This window comes from Bufo gargarizans, chromosome 5, assembly GCF_014858855.1.
Source record: "Bufo gargarizans isolate SCDJY-AF-19 chromosome 5, ASM1485885v1, whole genome shotgun sequence".
In the NCBI taxonomy this organism is placed as follows: domain Eukaryota; kingdom Metazoa; phylum Chordata; class Amphibia; order Anura; family Bufonidae; genus Bufo; species Bufo gargarizans.
In genome coordinates this window covers 423,233,787-423,249,313 of record NC_058084.1, presented here as the reverse complement: position 1 = coordinate 423,249,313, position 15,527 = coordinate 423,233,787, and the positions used below count along the sequence as shown (strand labels likewise).

The following is a 15,527-nucleotide window of genomic DNA, read 5'->3' as shown; positions in this document are numbered from 1 at the left end:
ACCAGATAACTGAAGTGTGAACTCAGCCTTATCCTGATGATGTCTTCAATGGAGCACCAAACTCTTTTTTACATATCTTAATGTTTCCTTGCCTCCTGGCCCCTCTTAAAGGTCTTTAGCATGCAGTACATGTACAGTTACTTCAGACTTCAGAAATGTGTGGGTACCAGGTACCACTAACCAACTACATTATAAGAAATTAAATTGGAAAGAACCACTAAAATACCTGTCTATGTAGATGCTTTTAAATTTTATGTGCTGGATTTTTTATTTTTTTAATAGCACCTTTATATTCTTATGCAGTATATATAAAATGTTTTACAAACACATACGTGCCAAACTAAAAACAAAAAACTAGTGAGCTGCATATATTAGGAAAGAAACCCTGTGCCCATATGAGCTTACAATCTATGGAGTGTATTAAGAGTTTATAAATGATGCCATAATCCATTTGCATTGTGAATAGTTTTAATATTTAAAAGGATTTTGTGGGATTTTATGCACTGTAAAACCTTAATTCTGCATGATTCTGCATGATTGTTAGCTGCCTGACTGAAAAACGCCTGGTATTCCGACTACAAAGATTTAATTTGCTGTGTGATAAATCTATAACATAAAGAGTTTTTTTCCTGGAGAAAATATGGATCAATAGTGGCTGAAATAAAAATGTTTGCTGGTATTATTATTGTGTGTTTTTCTGCCTCTGCTGGATTTAACCACAAAGATGTGAAACTAGCCTTAGGGAATCTGATAGGGCAGCCTAAAGTGATAGGTTTTTAAGGCACGCCTAAAATTGTAAATATTGGGAATTAACATAATTGTCTAGGGTAGAGCATTCCGGAGAACTGGCACAGCTTGAAAGAAGTCTTAAAGATGAGAGTGGGAGACAGGGGACCCTTCTTACAAAAAGTGATTGTCCAAAGGGAACCGCCCTTTTTTTGGATGGTTTCACACAGCTACATTTTCCTTTTTTTTTCTGTTCCAAAAAAACGCTGCAGTCAGATGGACAAATTTTTGAGATATGTTTCTGGGTCCTTGGCATTTTTTTTCCTTAAAGCAGCATGCTCCAGGTAGGCATTTTCCCTAGGTTTCTCTATAGGACTTGCCTGAAAACAATACCACTTAAAATTTTAATTTAAAAAAAAAACCTGCTTACAAAACTCACATTCATGGGAGGTTTTGCAAGTAAAAATAAAATTATAAATCTACTATGTGTGAAGAAAGCTTAAAGGGAATGTGTCACCTATATCTTTTTCAGCCAGTTAAAACCAGATATCAGCTAATCTCCTTTTTTCTAATCTGTTTTTATTTTCTGATTGCAGATTTTTTGTATTCTATTTTCTGAACATGATTATGGGGGTGGACATCTTGCCGGAAGCCCCATGTTCCATAGGCACAATGGACAGGAAGGGACCACATTGACTTCTATGGGAGAGTTTTTTAGGCATGCTCTGTGACCTGTGCAGGGTTCATTGTGTAAGGATGGGGAGTAGATAAGCTGTGACAATCTCCTACTGTGAATGGTGGATCCTGTGTTATCTATGTATAGGTGATATCTGTTATTGTAATCATGCCTGGATTGATAATAATAATGAGAAGACTGATAAAGTCTGAAAAGTCATCTGTTGGGCCGGAAACACCAGAGCGGGACAGCACTCTGCTGTTTCAGTAGCTCCCATTGCAGTGCAAGAGATCTACAGAAACAGTGTAGTACAGCAAGCTGTATGGGTCCCCTACCCTGGATACAGCATAGTTCTATACTGTCAAGCCCTGCTCGGGCTACATGCGGAGGTCTGCCAGATTAGCAGCACGTGTCTAGTCTTTTGTTTTGTTTTGGAGTCGAGCTAGATCCGCCTCCCTTCAGGTGCACTGGGTGGGGTTGTTGGTTTAAATTACACCCACTCCCAGTGTTCCGTGCGGGTTATAGCTTCTGTCTGGCTCTGTGGAAGGAAGGATTGGCTTTTCCTGCTCAGAAAAGATAAGTTGGTTATTGTTTTCTTGTTATTTGCTGTCTAGGCTGTTAGAGAGACGCCTGTCCCCTCCAGGTTCTGAGGGAGCAGGCAGGCTCTATTCCCCTTCACCATCTTAGGGATTTTAGGGTATTTGCAGACCAGGCGCGAGGACACATTATTCCCACTTTAAGGGTCTGAATGTGGGCATAGCAGTATAGGGAGAGCTGGTAGGGAAGTGTCAGGAGGTGACCCTGATTCCCAGCTTCTTGCCTAGATACTTGTTTGTTTATTTTTCTGTGTATCTGATGTCCTGTCCGCCGTGGCATATACCAATAAGAATTACTTAGATTCAAAATCTGTGTTCATCATACTATCCACTGCTTACTGTAGTTTTGGAGGTGTTTAAGCTGACAAAATTCCTTAACTTTACTATTATTGGCCTATCCTTAGGATAAGACTTCAATGTCTTATCGGTTGGGGTTTCGACACTCACACTCCTGTCTATCAGTTGTCCTGAGTAGCTCTGGTACCAGATGTCTGAGCCATCTGCTTCTCCAGTGGGAGCACCACTGCAGTAAACATGTCCATGCTCTACACAATGGACAGAGCTGTGTAGTTCCAGTGCTAACTTCCAGAGCAACTCGAGAACACTTCATTGGTAGAGTGCTGGTTGTTGGATCCTCTCTAGTCATATAGTGATGGCCTATGATGAGTCTGGTATTGCAGCTCATCTCCATTGGAGTCAATGGGGCAGAGCTGCATTGCTGCACACAACCTGTGGACAAGTGTGGTGCTGTTTTTGGAAGAAAGCAGACATGTTTTTCTAATTCTGGACAAGCCCTTTAAGACTGTCAGCGGATATAGAGAAAGCATATAGCGGATATAGAGAAAGCATATAGCTCCATCATTGTGACCCTTCATCACCCTGGTCGTCCACCCAGATTAAAGTGCTGTTACTGTATCTTCAGTATAGGTAAGCTATATCAGATTGGTGGGGGTACAACTCCCAGGATCTCCGCCGATCAGCTGTTTGAAGACGTAGCTGATTTCCTCTCCAGATTTACCTGTGCATCATCTCACTTGTAGAGGCTGCGAATAGTAATTACAACTCATCATCCCATTCAAGTGAGATGACGCATAGGTATTTTTGAAGCAGAAGCAGCACTCGCATGACCGCCACTACTTCTTCATACAGCTGATCGGCGGGAGTGGCGGGAGTCGTACCTCCACCGATCTGATATTGATAACCTAAGCCTCATGCAGACGTCCGTGGAACACAGTCCATGAGATACCGCACTGGCATCCTGCTTAGTGCAGGAGTGCACGGCGTCATTGGTTGCTATGACTCCGTGCGCTTTGTGCCGCCGCCGAAGTACAGTAATACAATAGTATGATCTATACTAGTGTATTACTCTACTGCGGTGGCGGCACAAAGCATACAGCGTCATAGCAACCAATGACGCGTGCTCTAGTGCACTAAGCAGGATGCCAGTGCGGTATTTTACAGACCGTGTTTAACGGATGTCAGCATGAGGCTTTATCCTGTGTATAGGTCATCAGTATCTTTGTATTGCACAACCCCTTTAACCTTCAGTTCTTATATTTTACATAAATCAAAGAAAGCTTGAAAGACAAGGGAGTGATCACATACCGTATGTACGCATCCTATCATAATCCTGATCCCGTTACATGGTCCATTGCACTGTGATGACTGTTGATCAAAAAGCAGAATGTGGAATCCGATATTTATACCGCTCTCATCATAACAATAATCTCAGTTCTTTTCCTGCCGTTCTCTAATGCTCTCAGGTACTTATCCCAGACAGAGATAAATAACCGACAAACACATTTTACATAGTCCGTTAACTACAAGAATCTCTCCGACCACATTTAACAATCCTATTCTCCAATATTTATGTGCATTTTAAGGCTGGCAATTAGAAACCAGTCAGTGAATGAGCTAATTGAATTCCTAAACAAAAGCTTTCTCCATTACTCACGACGACTTACGTTATTGCTCCTGATATTGACAAAATAATTCATTTTACTTAAGCTGCAAAGGATATATTGGCACTTGAGATTCTCTCCCTTGTTACTTCATATAATAAATCATTTGAAGTACTAGTCAATTAAATTCTCGTATAGATAAGATTTCCGTAAAACACATGGGAAAATGTAACCCTTCTGTCGCTGGACGTAAATCACCCTCCAGAACATTATGGTGTTTTTTTGCTTTACCTTTGTTTATTTATTTATTTATCACTTTGAGTTTTAATAAAAAAAATACCACTTTATTAGACCTTTTGGGAATTCTACGCACAAGACTTTTCCTGCTCCTTTGTGTTATTATTCACCGGTATGTCTTGGGTACTAAGATTCACTAGAATGCATTTTTATTTTGTCACTAAGGACAGAATTCATAAAGCCACAATCTTCTGTACTGCTCTCTCAACAATTTAAGACATTCGTCAGCCGGCAACACACAATCCCCCTGCAGTGCAAAGGATCAAGGCCTAATGAAGTTTGGCTTATGAACCTTTTAACAGCTGCGTTCTGCCTGGAGATGTGTGTTTGTTCTATCTCCTTTAAAGGTCTCAATATTTGTCAGGTAAAGAGCAGTGGGGCTTCGGAGCTTTATAAAAAAAAAAAACGTATATGGTTAAAGAAATAGAAAAGCAGAGTATGTTTAGAGTGTTTCTATTAACCACCTCAGCCCCCCTAGCTTAAACACCCTTAATGACCAGACCACTTTTTACAATTCTGCACTACACTATTTTCACGGTTTATTGCTCGGTCATACAACTTACAACCCAAATTAATTTTACCTCCTTTTCTTCTCACTAATAGAGCTTTCATTTGGTGGTATTTCATTGCTGCTGACATTTTTACTTTTTTTGTTATTAATAGAAATTTACAGATTTTTTAGCAAAAAATGACATTTTTCACTTTCAGTTGTAAAATGTTTCAAATAAAACTACATTTCTATATACATTTTTATCTAAATTTATTGTTCTACATGTCTTTGATAAAAAAAATGCAATAAGTGTATATTTATTGGTTTGGGTAAAAGTTATAGCGTTTACAAACTATGGTGCAAAAATGTGAATTTCCGCATTTTGAAGCAGCTCTGACTTTCTGAGCAACTGTCATGTTTCCTGAGGTTCCACAATGCCCAGACAGTAGAAAACCCCCACAAATGTAGACACCCTAAGGTATTCTCTGATGGGCATTGTGAGTTTATAGAAGTTTTTATTTTTTGTCACAAGTTAGCGGAAAATGATGATTTATTTTTATTTTTATTTTTTTCTTACAAAGTCTCATATTCCACTAACTTGTGACAAAAAATAAAAACTTCCATTAACTCACTATGCCCATCACGAAATACCTTGGGGTGTCTTCTTTCCAAAATGGTGTCACTTGTGGGGTAGTTATCCTTGGCATTTTAGGGGCCCTAATTCGTGAGAAGTAGTTTGAAATCCAAATGTGTAAAAAATGCCCTGTGAAATCCTAAAGGTGCTCTTTAGAATTTGTGCCCCTTTGCCCACCTAGGCTGCAAAAAAGTGTCACACATGTGGTATCGCCGTACTCAGGAGAAGTTGTGCAATGTGTTTTGGGGTGTATTTTTATATATACCCATGCTGGGTGAGAGAAATCTCTCTCTAAAATGACAACTTTGTATAAAAAAAATTGAAAAGTTGACTTTTAGAGAGATATTTCTCTCACCCAGCATGGGTATATGTAAAAAGACACCCCGAAACACATTGCCCTTGTTTGTTTTTAGTCACTGCGGCGGGGCGGACGTGGGTGAACGCACGTGTGGGCGACCGATCAGGCCTGATCGGGTAAACACTGCGTTTTGGGTGGAGGGCCAGCTAAGGTGACACTAATACTATTATAGATCTGACTGTGATCAGTTCTGATCACTTACAGATACTTTAAAAGTACAAATGCTGATTAGCGATACGCTAATCAGCGAGTCAGTGACTGCAGTGCGGTGGGCTGGGCGCTAACTGACGCTAACTGCCTAACAAAGGGGCCTAAACTATCCTAAACCTAACTGTCAATACTAGTGAAAAAAAAAGTGACAGTTTACACTGATCACTTTTTTCCCTTTCACTAGGTGATTGACAGGGGCGATCAAGGGGTTAATTGGGGTAATAGGGGGTGATCTGGGGGCTAAGTGTGCTGTTTGGTGTACTCACTGTGAACTGTGCTCCTCTGCTGGAACCAACCGACGAAAAGGACCAGCAGAGGAGCACAGAAGCCATTTAACACCTTATATTTAAAAAATATAATGTGTTATATGGCTTGTGATTCGTTTTTTTGAAAATCACCAGCCTGCCAGCGATGATCATTGCCTGGCAGGCTGGTGACGAAATACTTCTTTAACTTTTGCCGGCCCGCAATGCGCATGCGCGGGCCGGCTCTGCCCGAAATCTCGCGTCTCGCGAGATGACGCGCCGGCGCGTCCAGGAGGAATTACAAGGCCGCCGCCGGGACGCATCCCTGCGTGCGGTGGTCCTGTAGTGGTTAAATGGGTATTATGTTTTTAAGAAAGGTTACTTAAAAGAGTTTTCTGTTCTGCATTAACATCTGTTGAAATAATCATTTATGAAGGTAACTGTAATTTTGCAAAGTATTTCTATTAGCCTTATTGCTCTCTCAATTTGGGCTGAAATAACATGTCCATGCAGCTCTTTTATATTTCCTGTGATGTTATGTCATGGGGTGTGTCAAAGCAGCAACAAAGGAAGTGACAGGGGAGTGTATATGTAACTAGCTGGTAGGAGGAGCTATAAACTAGCTGGGCGATGTTAGGGGTGGTGCTAGAGCTGTGGCAGAGAAAGGAGAAGTGCACCATGGGTTTGGTTGGATGCAGCAACAGAAAGTGCTACAAACAGGATGGTGATTAATTATGAGTGATTGGTTTTCATGATGAAAATGGGTCTTTTGTGTATTTAGAAAATGTTTCAGATCTTTGAGTTTAGCTCATGCAAAATGGGAGCAAAACCGAAAGTGTTGCGTTTATATTTTTGGTCAGTGTAGAAACCACCCATAAATGGCCCCATTTTAGAAACTACACCACTCAAGGTATTCAAAACTGATTTTACAAACTTTGTTAACCCTTTAGGTATTCCACAAGAATTAAAGGAAAATGTAGATGAAATTTCAGAATTTTACTTTAATGGCAGATTTTCCATTTTAATAAATTTTTTCCAGTAACAAAGCAAGGATTAACAGCCAAACAAAACTCAATATTTATTACCCTGTAGTTTACATAAACACCCCATATGTGGTCGTAAACTGCTGTATGGGCACACGGCAGGGCCCAGAAGGAAAGGAACGCCATATGGTTTTTGAAGGGCAAATTTCACTGGGATAATTTTAAGTTGCCATGTCACATTTGAAGACCCCCTTATGCACCTCTAGACTAGAAACTCCAAAAAAATACCCTATTTTGGAAACTACAGGATAAGGTGGCAGTTTTGTTGGAACTATTTTAGGGTACATGTGATTTTTGGCTGCCCTATATTACACTTTTTGTGAGGCAAGGTAACAATGTTCATCTAACAGGTTAGACCATGTGATATTTTTATAGAGCAGGTTGTTACGGACGCGACAATACCAAATATGATTACTTTTTTTGTTTGCTTGTTTCAGTTTTACATAATAAAGCATTTTTGAAAAAAAATATGTTTTAGTGTTTCCATATTCTGAAAAACATTTATTTTTATTTTTTGGGTGACTGTCTTATGTAGGGGCTCATTTTTTTGGTATGAGAAGATGGTTTGATTGGTACTATTTTAGGGTGCATATGACTTTTTGATCGCTTGGTATTACACTTTTTGTGATGTAAAGTGACAAAAACTGGCTTTTTTGACACACTTTTTATTTTATATTTTTATGGTGTTCACCTGAGGGGTTAGTTCATGTGATATTTTTATACAGCAGGTTCTTACGGATGCGGCAAAACCTAACATGTATACTTTTTTTATTTATTTAAGTTAGGTAGGGTACCATTTTTTGAGGAATAAGATGACGGTTTGATTGGCACTATTTTGGGGTGCATATGACTTTTTGATCGCTTGCTATTACACTTTTTGTGAGGTAAGGTGACAAAAAATGGCTTTTTTTTACCCTTTTTTTTTTTTTTGTACGGTGTTCACCTGAGGGGTAAGGTTATGTGGTATCTTTATAGAGCAAGTTGTTATGGACGCGGTGATACTGTCACGGCCACGGTTATGGTCGTGACTCCTTGGGAGCCGCATACAGTTGCCCGCGGTTGTGGTTGTTGTGTCAACCGCAGCTGAGGCATGATGTAGTTGGCCTCAGTGCGGTTGCCGCGGACAACAGCTTTGTGTGCGGCTCCCGGGGAGTTGTGTGCGTGTGTGGATGCACTTTGTTTGTATGTCTGGTGTGCACTGTAGTATGTTTGGTGCGCACGGACATCGTCCTTTCACTGTGGCTGCCCGTGGCAACGTTTGGTAATGTACATGTGGTGGCACTGTCTCGGCCTTCGGGCTGTCTCCCAGGACGGCTGCCACCCGTGTCGTTGCCAGCGGCAACAGCCACAGGATGATCTTAGTTTGGTCACTTCCCCTGTATGTTTGGTGAGTTCCCCTACCAACACCACAGAAGGGAAAGTGTCCAACAGAACACACTGTGGCTGTTGCCGCTGGCAACGACATGGGTGGCAGCCGTCCAGGGAGTCAGCCCGAGGGCCGGGGCAGTGCCACCACATGTACACAACAACCAAACGTTGCCACGGGCAACCACAGTGCGGGGAATGATGTCCGTGCGCACACAAACATAAAACACAGTGCACACCAGACATACAAACGTGCATACACACACAACTCCCCGGGAGCCGCACACAAAGCTGATGTCCGCGGCAACCGCACTGAGGCCAACTACATTATGCCTCAGCTGCGGTTGACACAACAACCAAAACCGCGGGCAACTGTATGCGGCTCCCAAGGAGTCACGACCATAACCGTGGCCGTGACACTCCCACCCCTCAAAGCCCCCCCACCAAAAAAAAAAAACGTGAGGGACTCAGACAAGGGGAAGTGACCAAACTAAGATCATCCTGTGGCTGTTGCCGCTGGCAACGACACGGGTGGCAGCCGTCCTGGGAGACAGCCCGAAGGCCGAGACAGTGCCACCACATGTACATTACCAAACGTTGCCACGGGCAGCCACAGTGAAAGGACGATGTCCGTGCGCACCAAACATACTACAGTGCACACCAGACATACAAACAAAGTGCATCCACACACGCACACAACTCCCCGGGAACCGCACACAAAGCTGTTGTCCGCGGCAACCGCACTGAGGCCAACTACATCATGCCTCAGCTGCGGTTGACACAACAACCACAACCGCGGGCAACTGTATGCGGCTCCCAAGGAGTCACGACCATAACCGTGGCCGTGACAGATACCTAACAAAAAAAAAAATCATGTTTTAGTGTTTCCATAGTCCGAGAGGCATAGTTTTTTTTATCTTTTTGGGCAATTGTCTTAGGTAGGGGCTAATTTTTTGTTGGATGAGGTAACTGTTAGATTGGCACTATTTTGGGGGGCATACGCCCTTTTGATCGCTTGGTGTTGCACTTTTAGTGATGTAAGATGATAAAAAAATGTTTATTTTTTTAGCACAGTTTTTATTTTATTTTTTGGGAGGTGTTCACCTGAGGGGTTAGCTCATCGGATATTTTTATAGAGCCAGTCAATACGGATGCGGCGATACCTAATATGTCTGCTTTTTTTTTCCCCTATTTTTTACAATTTTTTTTAACTTTACTTGAAACTTTAAATTTTTGGGTAAAACTATTTTTTTTTACTTCCTTTTTCACTTAATTTTTTGTGCCACTATGGGACTTCAACTTTTGGATACAGCAACAGAAAGTGCTACAAACAGGATGGTGATTAATTATGAGTGATTGGTTTTCATGATGAAAATGGGTCTTTTGTGTATTTAGAAAATGTTTCAGATCTTTGAGTTTAGCTCATGCAAAATGGGAGCAAAACCGAAAGTGTTGCGTTTATATTTTTGGTCAGTGTAGAAACCACCCATAAATGGCCCCATTTTAGAAACTACACCACTCAAGGTATTCAAAACTGATTTTACAAACTTTGTTAACCCTTTAGGTATGCCACAAGAATTAAAGGAAAATGTAGATGAAATTTCAGAATTTTACTTTAATGGCAGATTTTCCATTTTAATCAATTTTTTCCAGTAACAAAGCAAGGATTAACAGCCAAACAAAACTCAATATTTATTACCCTGTAGTTTACATAAACACCCCATATGTGGTCGTAAACTGCTGTATGGGCACACGGCAGGGCCCAGAGGGAAAGGAACGCCATATGGTTTTTGAAGGGCAAATTTCACTGGGATAATTTTAAGTTGCCATGTCACATTTGAAGACCCCCTTATGCACCTCTAGACTAGAAACTCCAAAAAAATACCCTATTTTGTAAACTACAGGATAAGGTGGCAGTTTTGTTGGAACTATTTTAGGGTACATGTGATTTTTGGCTGCCCTATATTACACTTTTTGTGAGGCAAGGTAACAATGTTCATCTAACAGGTTAGACCATGTGATATTTTTATAGAGCAGGTTGTTACGGACGCGACAATACCAAATATGATTACTTTTTTTGTTTGCTTGTTTCAGTTTTACATAATAAAGCATTTTTGAAAAAAAATATTTTTTAGTGTTTCCATATTCTGAAAAACATTTATTTTTATTTTTTGGGTGACTGTCTTATGTAGGGGCTCATTTTTTTGGTATGAGAAGATGGTTTGATTGGTACTATTTTAGGGTGCATATGACTTTTTGATCGCTTGGTATTACACTTTTTGTGATGTAAAGTGACAAAAACTGGCTTTTTTGACACACTTTTTTTTTTTTTTTATGGTGTTCACCTGAGGGGTTAGTTCATGTGATATTTTTATACAGCAGGTTCTTACGGATGCGGCAAAACCTAACATGTATACTTTTTTTATTTATTTAAGTTAGGTAGGGTACCATTTTTTGAGGAATGAGATGACGGTTTGATTGGCACTATTTTGGGGTGCATATGACTTTTTGATCGCTTGCTATTACACTTTTTGTGAGGTAAGGTGACAAAAAATTGCATTTTTTTTACCCTTTTTTTTTTTTTTTGTACGGTGTTCACCTGAGGGGTAAGGTTATGTGGTATCTTTATAGAGCAAGTTGTTATGGACGCGGTGATACCTAACAAAAAAAAAAATCATGTTTTAGTGTTTCCATAGTCCGAGAGGCATAGTTTTTTTATCTTTTTGGGCAATTGTCTTAGGTAGGGGCTAATTTTTTGTTGGATGAGGTAACTGTTAGATTGGCACTATTTTGGGGGGCATACGCCCTTTTGATCGCTTGGTGTTGCACTTTTAGTGATGTAAGATGACAAAAAAATGTTTATTTTTTTAGCACAGTTTTTATTTTATTTTTTGGGAGGTGTTCACCTGAGGGGTTAGCTCATCGGATATTTTTATAGAGCCAGTCAATACGGATGAAGCGATACCTAATATGTCTACTTTTTTCTTTTTTTCCCTATTTTTTTTAACTTTACTTGAAACTTTAAATTTTTGGGTAAAACTATTTTTTTTACTTCTTTTTTCACTTAATTTTTTGTGCCACTATGGGACTTCAACTTTTGGGGGTCTGATCCCCTTTACAATGCATTACAATACTTCTGTATTGTGATGCATTGGCTGTAAGTGTATTATACAGTGTAATACACTTACAGCTTCCTGCCTGTGAGATCCAGGGAGCTGGATCTCACAGGGTGTCACGGAAGGCAGTTACGCTGCCTAAGGCATCGGGCTGCCTTCCCTGATATCGGGTCCTCGTCACAGCAGCGCTGGGACCCGATGGCCACCCGGCAGGATCCCGCAATTGCCGCGGTCAGTGCTGACTGCGGCAGTGCTAGGGTTAATGTGTTCACCAATACCAGCGCATACAGCAGGGGTCCGGCTATCAGTGTCTGCCGGACCCCTGCAGCTGATCAGGCATGGCGTACATGTACATCACTGGTCCTTAAGTCACGGACAGATATGATGTAAATGTACGTAATGGGTCCTTATGCGTTTAATCTAGAAGAAACTAAAACATCACATTTTGATATGATGAAAATTCTTCATTCTTTAGTAGTGATGTGTTATTTGATGGAAAGGCCATAGGCACCTTGGGTCCATTTTGTTTCTGAAATGTGTTTATGTTTGGTTAAAATTATTTTTGTAAATGATTTTATGAAAACTGTTTAACTCTTTGTCTTTTGCAACCTGCATGTATTCTCATGCATTGTAAGCTGCTCAGTCCTGTTCAGTGTGATCTCTGTTAGCCCTCACTCTGCTCTCCTAAACAGTGATATTAGCTGTCATTTAATAATATACATTTAGACACAATACATTATACTTTTACATTTACACAATATATTATATTTTCTGTATTAATTCCTCATGGATTTCAAGTTTCCTTCTTGAAGCCATTCAGTGTGAATATTGTTTGCTTACTTCCAGTGGGTTACAATCTGCCCCGTTCATGTGATGATCATAAAGCTGCACACCTTTTACTTCAGTTCAGAGCTGTGTCTTATAAGACCTGAGAGATCCTTACATGAACAGGAGTGATTTTTTTCCAACAAAGGTTCTAACAGAAAACCATGAGAAATGAATACAGAAAGTATAATTAGCAGTGAATAAGCATTGTTTGCTGAAACTGGAATAGCTCTTTAAATATAATGAAATGAAATGAGGTAGTGGTATCACTTCTAAAGAATCAAACATTTTCATAATTTCAATAATTATTATCTGATGAAAGAAGATGAAGAATGTTATAGCATAGGCAATGAATAATAATAATAGTAGTAGTAATAATCATTATTATGATTATTCTTAACACTATGAATATAGAACTATTAATCTGAATTATTATATATGTTGACAAACAATCTGGGATATTTATGTAGCCTTGTCCTAAGGACACCAATAACAACCAAATAGCTTGATTCTTTTTAGTTTTTAATTTCAGCTGCTATCTACTTTTGTCATGATGGGTACACCCTTATTTTGAGCATAGAAAAACCTTTAGGGACAGGAACAGTCCATCGGCTGTGTCGGGTATCACAGTTCAAGGTAGAGGGATGAAAAGTACCCTTTCTAAAAAAATAAAATTTAAGTCTATGGACACCTTTGGAGTCATATTTTATTGATGTAGATATTTTGGGCTAAGGGTTTTAATAGGTTTTTATTAGCAATTTGGCTTTTTGGCTTCTGCAGCTTCTATGTTTCACAATACATAACAAGATGCAAAATGCTGTTCCTAGTTAAATCCAAATCAGTCATACTGGCTATCTAATGGCTCTCTCTATTCCCTTTTTTTTCCTCTCCCGAATGATCTTCTGAACTAATTTATGACCACAACAAAGTTTATGTAAAATACAGTAAATTAGATATTTAATTACCTTTTTTTCTTTTGTTTAATCTCACAGCTGAGCTCACGATCTCCGAGTCAAGAAGAAATGCCTTCAGTGTACTGTGAAGCCAAGATGGTAAATCCAACTTACCAATGTGTGAAGCAACAGCTCTTTAAAGCCATTCAGAAATCAGGCCTTGGCACATGGGTGAAGAAGCCTCCTGAGCAAGATCAATTTTTACTAACTCTGTAAATTCGGGATAGAACTTTATGATTTTACCACGATTCTTCTGGAACAATACAAATTGGCAGAATTTTTATGCCTCTTGTGCAAACTTTGTTAACAATATACATAATTAGATTATTTTTGTAATGCAGTTAATACATAATATCAATGAACAACATACTTTACATGTTTGAGGGTTAGCAGAGACAATGATGTGTAAGATTTCAACTTTTGCCATCTAGGGGATATGAGAACGAGACCAGATTTCCACATTTATTGTCCATTGGTGATGAACCTCAGTGGCTACAATATATAATGGTTGGTAAAAATACAAGTAATTAAGAATGTTTCCTGAATAGTAATAAAATATTTTCCATATAAAAAAGGAGCATAAATGATGGTTGTGTAGATGAGGCACTCTTCTATCAGATGCCTATATCCCGGTAACCCTACTGTATGGTTATTAGTAAACCCCTCTCTGTCCCTCAGCACAATCAAATACAAGGTCTTCTAGAGTAGATATTCTCCTAGTACTGGGCAAGTTTTGAAAGAGAGATTTTGATATAATGTCAAATTATTTCAGCGTTAATACTGTGAGTAGGAAATAATGAGCACATGTCAAAGCAGGAGAACATTCATGGAGAGGATTTATCTTCTATTTTGTGGTCAAGAGCCTCCTACTTTAAAAAAAATATCCATTGTGTATTCACAGAAGTAGTACATGATCTGCATATACTCCTGGAAACTGAAATGATGTATATGCTGAACATGTACATAAACTATAATGGTCCCAATCTTTTTGGCATACTAGTTATACCTGTCATTTACATTCCATGCATTCCATATGCAATATAACATACATTATCAGGTGTTTGAAGTCCATACATTTTGTCTCATCCTATCTTTATTAAGCATTGAATGAGATAAAATAGAAGAACCTGAAAGAACTTAGTGCAAACTGCACCTCCAGTAGATTACTTTTTAATGTGTAACTTTGGAAAATAATGACACCTCAAAATTGAAAATAAGTGTAAAGTCTTTCCTACCCATGTGGACTTTCTAATCTTCTATTATGATTAAGAATGAGGGACTTACTGGAGGAACAAATTAAAATGGCATTCATTAAGTACTGAGGCCTACGGGTTCTACAGAACCTGATTCTACCAGGATGATGGGGAATAGTGGAAGCTTTCCATAAGCAGTGTTTGTGAGCATATCTAATACCCAATAAACAGTAATGATCTCTGTGTGAGTGTTTGTCCTGCATTCCTTATAAAATGGTTAGATTGGAACAGAATGTTAGCCATCAATATTCAAAGACTGGGAGGAACGCAGAAGTTGACCTTAAAACAGGAGGGAAGATAGACAAAAATGAAGCCATAATATCAGCTCATACTAAGGTATATTATGGACATAACCTAAAACACCTAATTATAAAGATTTGTGCATTTTTTTTGCTGAAGTTTTGTGGATTTTTGTTTTTATGTGTATGTTCACATTTAAATGCCAGTTTACTGTATACATATCAAAATGATCTACATAACAGCAAAGGTGACCGTACATATTAGACTTAAATTGGGCAGAACTGCTGATTTCAGTAGGACTGGTCAATGATCTAACATGTTTGGGGAGTTCAGGCAACATCTTTTCAACATATATTAGGGACAAAAAGGATCAGGCATGTTGTTCTCAAAGAAGATAAGTTGCCACCAGAGGTGTCTGGCTATGGATTACCCCAGTCTCCCAAGAGTGAACTGATCTTGGATGTGTTTGAGGAGGTCAGAAATAGCTGTTGTTACGGATCAGTAAGTGTGGATACACTGTGCCAATTAACTGGTTTGGTGTAGTGCCCCCTGCTTTTCACCCTTTTACCCCTGTATAGGGATCACAGGTATCTGGACTT

General features: G+C 39.4%; 1 protein-coding gene across 1 annotated transcript in view; it reads left to right on the top strand.

Moving 5' to 3' along the window:
- Positions 1-14,934, top strand: part of LOC122939488 (double-stranded RNA-specific editase B2-like) — a 110,779-nt gene extending 95,845 nt beyond the window's left edge. Inside the window, exon 7 of the mRNA XM_044295557.1 lies at positions 13,475-14,934. Within this exon, the coding sequence (XP_044151492.1) occupies positions 13,475-13,651 (177 nt within the window). The 3' untranslated portion in view covers positions 13,652-14,934. The remainder of the gene's footprint in view (positions 1-13,474) is intronic.
- The last annotated feature ends 593 nt before the right edge of the window (positions 14,935-15,527 follow it).